The sequence below is a fragment of the Mytilus edulis genome, chromosome 3 (assembly GCF_963676685.1).
Source record: "Mytilus edulis chromosome 3, xbMytEdul2.2, whole genome shotgun sequence".
Lineage (NCBI taxonomy): Eukaryota > Metazoa > Mollusca > Bivalvia > Mytilida > Mytilidae > Mytilus > Mytilus edulis.
In genome coordinates, this window is record NC_092346.1 from 20,413,991 (window position 1) to 20,422,500 (window position 8,510).

At 30.4% G+C, this 8,510-nt stretch overlaps 1 protein-coding gene across 1 annotated transcript; it reads right to left on the reverse strand.

Moving 5' to 3' along the window:
* Nucleotides 1-573: 573 nt before the first annotated feature.
* LOC139514181 (DCN1-like protein 1) lies at nt 574-7,234 on the reverse strand. The gene is made up of 7 exons (XM_071302980.1): nt 7,133-7,234; nt 6,835-7,054; nt 5,951-6,119; nt 3,684-3,814; nt 2,454-2,536; nt 1,481-1,577; nt 574-984 (listed from the first exon to the last, which is right to left on the reverse strand). Exons 1-7 carry the CDS (start codon nt 7,133-7,135, stop codon nt 905-907), a joined length of 783 nt encoding a protein of 260 aa, XP_071159081.1. The 5' UTR covers nt 7,136-7,234; the 3' UTR covers nt 574-904.
* Between the last annotated feature and the right edge of the window lie 1,276 nt (nt 7,235-8,510).

The following is an 8,510-nucleotide window of genomic DNA, read 5'->3' on the forward strand; positions in this document are numbered from 1 at the left end:
AAGGCATAAATAGATATAAGAAGATTTCAATTATTGAAACAGATTAAGAATATTATGAGACAGCATTCATTTTGTTGGTTTATCAATAGACTTAATTTGATTTGTCTAAAAATTAGCACAGGAAAATCTAAAGAACAAAAACTCATCACTCTGGCATCTCCCAACAATGACCTACTTATTCAAAAGCAAAATCTGCTAAATATCACTAAAGTTCAATCCATTCTGCATTTATGAAATACAACAATTATATAAGTCATTTCAAAATATGAGAAAAAATTTAAGCAGCAAAAAAAAAATGATTTTTTGTATCTCTGAAGCATTCAGTGAAAAAATGAAGTGTTCTCTATTCTAAAGTTCAAATTACAAATTTTGATCAAGAAAGGGATATTTATGAATACCCTTGTTGGCAAAGATTTGATATACTGCTGTACCAATTTAAATAAGTATAAGGACAGTAGGATAAATATCAACAAGACAGTCAGATAAACAAAGTTAAAATGGTTAGAGTGTTTAACAATGTCTTTTTTTTTAAATGCCTTGTAAGAAATTAAATCCTTAACAAGTACATAACAATTCTGGTAAATAATTATTATTCTGAAAATATTTATAAACAAAGCAATTGAGCTAACCTCAAAATGATAAATAGAGGACTAATTTAATCCAAATACATTTTGTATGATAAAAATGCAAAACAGTTTTCTGTTCATTGGCTTCTTTGTGTCTGCTGACATCACAAACTGACCAATCACAAGCCAATATGACTATTCTGACTATTGCACAATAGCAGGAAGATGGTATTGTTTATCTGGAACTATGGTTTAACAATTTATTCTAGAAGCCTATATAAAAATGTCCTCTGAGTTAAGTCAAGGCCTCATAAAACAATTATAAAGCATAACAATCATCAAACAGTTGTACTTTTAGGTCCTTTTATCAGAGGTCTTGCGTATTCTACAAACTCGTCTATTAAAACTGGCCATGCACCTGAAATGAAATTTAACAAATTTTTATAACTTTAATGAAAGGTAGAACTTCTATTTTAAAATTGATCAATGAATTTTTTTGTAAGACATTAATAACCAATCAGTCTTTAATGTTAAATGCTAAATATTTAGCAGCAAGCAGTAAAAGCAAAGTTTACAGTCAGTCCTCAACTAGACTAAGCCACATTCTGTATGTACAAATGTATGTGCCAGTTCCAAGTCAGGAGCCTGTAAATCAGTGGTTGTCTTTTCTTGCTGTGTTACATATTTGTTTTCCATTCATTTTTTTGTACATTAATTTATAGGCTGTTAGTTTTCTCGTTTGATGAAAGTTTTCATAATTGTGATTTTTGGGCTTTTCATAGCTCGCTGCTGACTATGCTGTATGGGCTTTGCTCATCCTCAAAGGCTGTAACAATTGAACCTGTGCACCCACACTAACTACCATAAGACCACTATGACAGGTACCAAGAGAAGTATCTGTATTATTTAATTACCTTCTTCGTCATAATTTGTCATATCTTCATTGATCATATTACAAAAATCTAATAATAAATTCCAGGTATCTTTTGGTATTGATCGTTTATGGTGTTCCTGCAAATATAGAAATAAAGGTCTAACTCATGCTTTGAATGAAATTTTCGCAATACACAATGTAGTTTTCATTGTTTTATGACTTTAATGAGGCAAGTTAAAATCAATTATATTATCTAAGAATTTTTAAAAGACATCTTGAACATCACTAACAATGTAATGGTCACCATATTACTGCCTGTTTTCATTGTTTTTAATTTGCACACTAGAAATAACTCAACACAGATGATCAACATTTTGAACTTTTTTTGGCAGAGAAGTTTTCAAGTCTTTGGTGTAATCTTGTTCGTTGTAATCATTGATTTAATTGTACTCAAATAATTGTAATCATTTTGTAATCATTGTACCAAATTTAACTTGTGATTATTCTGCCTGTAATGGGCGTCTTTAATTGACAATAAAATATATTTGATTTGATTTTGATTTGTTTGGGATCAAACCTACAGCTTCCTGCAATGCAAACTATAAAGCTACCAAAAGACCACTTAGGGGGTTTCACCTCTGTAAGAATTTCGGGCTTAAACAACATGCTAGATAGATCTGGGTACTCTATATTGCATGATAAAACTGTGCTTATTTTTCTGTATTTTTTCATAATTTAACTTTAAATATACACATTCAATCACTTAAAACTTATACCACAAAACTTTTACAAAAAAACATTTCATCAAAAGATTTCTGATGTGTGGATTCTATATATAAACTAAACATTGACAGAAAGAATGCAAAGTTAGCAGAATTACCAGAAAACTTACATGAAATTAATTACCTGGTTGTGATAATTTGAGTGTATTCTTCTTTGAATATACAATTTTCTTTAAAACATGAAAACATTATGTTCTCAAATGATCTGAACTTATTAATCAGAAACCTTACTTGTAAAAATTCACTCCATACATCTAAAAATTTAAATCTTCCTGCTAAAACTATATTCCAATATGCAATTGCCATTTCTAAATCTGAAAAAAATACATACAACATTATTATAAGCACGGATAATATACATCATAGTCTAACAGCAATAAATGGAGAATGTGTCCATGGGACACAGATGATTCCTCTCCTTGCATATAACTTTATAATGGGATATAACTTGAGAACAGTAAAAATGACACCACCCTTATCTGTATTTCTGTATTTTGTGGTAATAAGCAAAGGTCTGGATGGGGGGTCTGTATTTTGTGGTAATAAGCGAGGGTCTGGATGAATGGGGGGTCTGTTATTCTGTAAACATTAAATTTTCAGCCTTTTTTCTCTAATCTTTTAAAAATTAACCCTTTTTTTCTCTAATCCTCATTTTTTTTGCCCGTTATTCTCTAATTTTCATTTTTTAAGAGCATTATTCTTTAATCATTTAACCCCATCCAAACCCTCATAAGCATTGTGTATAATCTTCCATAAAAAAACTAAAACATAAAAAAAATAAAGAAATGAAAAAGGCCAATGGCCGAAATGTCTAAAAAAATTGGTTTATTGGTACAATTACATTGTGAAAAGTCAAATAATATTTGGTGGAGGCAAATTTAAGTTAGAGAACGTTAACCTATTTTGGGATGTACAGACAGACAGATAGATAAGCTAGGGTAACACCAAAGTCTCCTCGCATTCTATAATAAAAAAAAAATAATTGCCACATGTTAATTATTATATATGTAAGTCTCATGGTTCAGGATTATCTTGCTGTGTTGAAGACCCATACGGCATAGGTGGCCTTGGCTGTTTTTTTTACTCTTTGGTCAGGTTGTTGTATCTTTGACACATTCCCATATCCATTCTTTATTTTACTGTAGTTTTAGTTACTTTTTGTATGTTTTATCTACATCAGCCTTGTTTGTTGTTTGTATTTTCAGGACTAATGTAATTTGTTTCTCATTTGAAGTTCTTTTTCAAATGATTTGAGATGCAATAATTTAAGATTAAGATCCAAATAAAACGTCATCCTCAGACAAAGTTGAATATTACAATTATGAATATCTCATCTGAAAATTGTTGCAAAAAAGCATAATTTGTTAGATAATTCTATAACTGAGTAAACTCTCTATGATTTTTATAAACTTCTTAGGAGGTCATATTACAATCCCTATATTACATTAACTATAATCTTACCTAAACCTTTTTGTCCTGGGTTTTTGGCATAGTTAAATGTAAACTGATAAAAGTCTTTAAATTTTGTTGAGTCTCTAATTTCTGATTCAAAGGAGGTACATTTACTTTTTAATTTGTCTACTGAATCACAGCTGAAAAATATATGTAAATTTTTACACACACTACTACATTTTATATGAAAAAGACTATTTTCCAGAATATAAGTACCATACTTAAATTTAAATAGTTCATTTGTTATACCTTATCTTTTCATTTTTTTGACAATGAGACATGTCACATGTAATAAAAGTAAGCTTTCCAATGTCCATTAATGATGTAAATAGTTGATCAGTTTGAGGGTAACTAGTACTACGTTTTACTTTTTTTCTTTTTCTAACTTTTGATAAATATCTTTGAGAAGAGGTCATGTAGACATGAGACTGTTTTCAATGCAATCTGTTTGATATAAAATTTTGTGAGAGAGTGCTCATAACATGTATAATGCCATTTTTCATATATAATTTACAATTTAAACAAAAATAATTCCTATAACAAAAGTAAATTGGCAGTCAATTTTAACTCATCCAAGACATTGCTGACAACATATACATGATATATATATAAAAAAAAAAAAAATACTGTGATACATTGTAAAACTTTGATATAAATTTCATAATATGTAAGCTTGAGTATGTATATGTTGTGTACAAGTTATCATTTTGTACAAATTATACATGTAATTTGTACAAAAAAATTGTACAAATAATAATTTGTATTTTGACTTTGTACAAATTGTAATTTGTACAAAAAGTGCCTGTACAAATTGTTATTAAATGACCATACAGTACATCTCATTTACAAAATACAAAATTGTTCTTTATCATTCGTTTGGGCAGATGAATGAATTATGGCATTGGAAATTGCATCTTTTGACTTTCACATTTATCTCTGACTTCTTAAACACTTTGCAACGGCTAATTACTTTGTGATCAATTGCTTTGATTAGTTTCCACAGTTATATATCCTAGGATTCATTATTTGCACTCTTTACATGTTTAGTCATTTACTCAATTGATGTAATAGTGTAAACATAGATGGCATTGTTGAACACAAGGAGAAATTTGTCAAAAACGATCTAAACCTAGCAGTGAATGATACACAAAAGAACAATTCTGTGTACACTTGTAGTTAAATTGTGTAAGACACTGATATTGAAACACCAATCATTATTACAAGGAAGAGTGCACTTTGTGGACAATAGATTCAACACTAATATCTTACAACGAAAACAACCAGTAACTATCATAACTTGTTGTTTGGGGTTAATGTCATTATACATATTCCTCAATATGATTGTGTCCAAATCTGTCTTCAATATATCTAAGCGCAATTGTTGAATCTGGAGATTTTGGTTACCAAAACGGAAAAGCTGTATAAATTTTAGCAGGATATTTATGTGTTAGAGTTAAATTGAAGCTCTGAAAAACACATGTTTATTCGCAGCAACGGTTTCAACGTGCTTCAACTTTGCTATGTGAGGCAGTTAAACAGCCTTTAAAAACAGGTTGTCAGGCGTTTTTTCCTTGTAAATGCATAGGCGGGTACAGTTCTTTTAAATGTAAAAATGAGAAATTCAAAAGATGTTGTGCAATTCCCAAGGCCATCTCAAACGACTGATAAAGAATTATTTTAGTATTTGATAAATAAGGTGAATTGTGTGGTCATTTATTAACAAATCTGTTGTGTGTATCAATGCTTTTTTCACCAAAATACACATTATAAAATATTGTACAAGTTATAAGTGAATTTTCGTCGAATTTTGTACAAATTGTAATTTGGACAGGCAATTTTTGTACAAATTACAATTTGTACAAAGTCAAAATACAAATTATAATTTGTTCATTTTTTACAAAATGATAACTTGTACACAACATATACATGTGCAATGTATAGAAATAAGAAATGTGTAATCAATGTAAAATTATGTGAATAATTATTGTATCTTCCAAAATCTAAGTAGATTGTGGTACCTTTGGTTGTAATTTTGCACAAGATGATTAGATCATGGGCTGACATGCACCTTAACCATGGTTAATTGTGCCTGTTCTAAGTCACAAGCCTGTAAATCAGTGGTTGTCATTAGTTAATGTCTGGCATTTTAGCTTACATCCAACTCAATTCATGAATAGTTGTTCTATTGGCGATCATACCACATCTCCTTATTTCATACATTTACATGTACTAACCTAATTTCAGTTTCATTATTCAAAACAATATAGAAAATGTACCTTAAATCTGCCATTCCTGATATAAATTCATCCTTAGTAAATTCACATTGTGTTGCTGCTTTAAACCTCCATGCTAACAGTAATACTGTCCTAGATTCTGGATTGAGACTTAAATCCTCCAAAAATTTCATTACACCATCTGCTGTCATTTTATCATCTTCATGAGGGTCTGAAAGGTCAGAAAGTCAGCATACTAAAATATTGTAAATCATGTACTTTCATTTTCATTAATTTTCAAGTTTCGCATGTTTACAGGTACATGTACATGTATCTCTGCTCGTCTCAATCCTGTTATAATATGTTACATGCATACTTTTTATCTACATAGAGTTTAAATGTATTGAACATAGATTATGTAGCCAAATTTGAATTTCATACTCAAAAGGATATTACCAGGGCTCACGCAAGCAGGCAACTGGTGCCTTCCCGCCCCTCACTTCACTTTGCTCAACCATTACAAGCGAAATCTAGTTGATGAAACATCAATTTTTCAGAAGATTATATGGAGACAGATCTAAGGTCAATCAGAGATCAAATTTAGCTAAATACCAAAAGTGTAAATACGTTTATACTCCATGCCTGAACATGATGGTACTGGCGGTATATTCGAACCTGCAAACCTAGATCTAACTGATTGAGATATAAAATGTCTTCAGTAATTCGACAAAGTTAAGACTTACTATATACGCTTATGTACCCCCATACTACATATTTTTTAAGGTTTAGAACACAATCATAGTACATGTAAAATCACTCTACATCTATGATCTACATAATACTTCTCTTAACTTCAATAATGACAATAATATAAGTCAATATGTTGAAGATTAATACAAGAAGGCACAAGAACTGAAGAAGATACTCAAATCTAAGTAATTGTATACCTCTGTATCTCTGCCATAATGCTTCAAGTTTTTTCCTATCCACAGCTGCTGAACGACTGGGTTCGCTGTTGTACCGTTCTGGTGCTTGGAAATAATTATCTACAGCAAGATCAAGCTTCCAGTCGTGAGAACCTAGGCAGGCGATAGCTCCTTTCTCGTTTGTTTGTGTGAAGGCGATGAATTGTCGAACCTTTTCCTTTTGTGAACTCTTTAATTTATGCTGTAAAAGAAAAGTTTCTGTGAAATAATCTGTAAGAACACGAATATCTGTGAGTTTTTTGTTTGTTGTGAAACCTACCATTTTGTTCGTCTTCCATTAAATGAGGTTATGAGGTCAATCTGCTAAAATGGTAAAGTGTTCATTCTGATGTTCAATCAAGCAGACCCCATGGAGAAGTTGCTGTTTCTACAGGGAAAATAATTATTCAAATAGCAATACATTCGTCGTCCAATAAAGTTTCTTTCTAAAAGTAGAGGTTCGAGTCATTTATTATTAATATATCCCCTATTTTTAATTTTCATAATGAAAGTCACTGTCACCCATATTGTGATAATAACAGTTATTATTAGAAAAGTTTATTTTTATTTTTTGATAAATGAGATTTAAATTATATGGATAAAATTATTTATGCATCAACCCAAGAGTCACATTTTTGGATAAACAAGCATGATGATCAAGGCACGGCTTTTTTTTTAAACAGTCACTAAACGGAACTGAGGACAGGAGACTCTTAAATTATTTAAGAATTTTTGTAACTTCATTGGTTTATAAAAGCATTGACCGAAGTACATTTTGAAGTGCTTCATACTAAAAATGTGCGCACGTTCAACCCTTTTACAACCCTATGAAGTTACAAAAAGAAGCATTCAATACTTATAATTACACATTTTTGGCTATGATCATGAAAACACGAATTTTATAATTGTTTTATTTAATTCATCTGTGCACTTTATTGTGGGACCACGTGTTATCATGAATGAAAAGTTTTATTGAGTGATGCAATTGCTTTAGGAATAACACGTGATGTGCAGTTAGCCAATCAGAATAAAGTATTATGATGAAACATACAATTTATATTGTTATGATATATCTATAAATATATCTTGGCGTAATGATAATACATATTTGAATTGAATGATTCAACGGTTACAGTGGTGGATCCGGGGGGGGGGGGGGTCCGAGGGTTGGATCCCCCTAATTTATCCCCTTTTAAAAATGGCTGTATCCGCCCCTGGGTGATACTGTGTTAGCACACAAATTAATCAATGATTTTTTAATTTTTTGTTTCGTATTTCGTGGATATTTTGTACTGCATTATTAACGTATTTAACGGTCATGATCAATATTTAATTGTTTTCTTTACTATGTGCAGTTTACTATACATATTCGGATATATGTTAGATTTATTTTCAACTTTTTCAGAGTAAATACTGATTGCAGTCTTTATTTCATGCAGCCTTTGAAAAAATTGTACAAATGTACCCGTACATATTTTAATATTGCGTTTTTTTTCTCTCCAGTTTTAAATGATTTTGGGTTTAATAGATTTGTCTGTGCAAACTCGACTCTTTACTAATTTATATAGGCTTGGCTCAATAGATTTTATTACGAATGTCTGTTTAAAAGTATCACCATACTATTTAGCCAAACTTACTATATTTATTAGATAATCAAG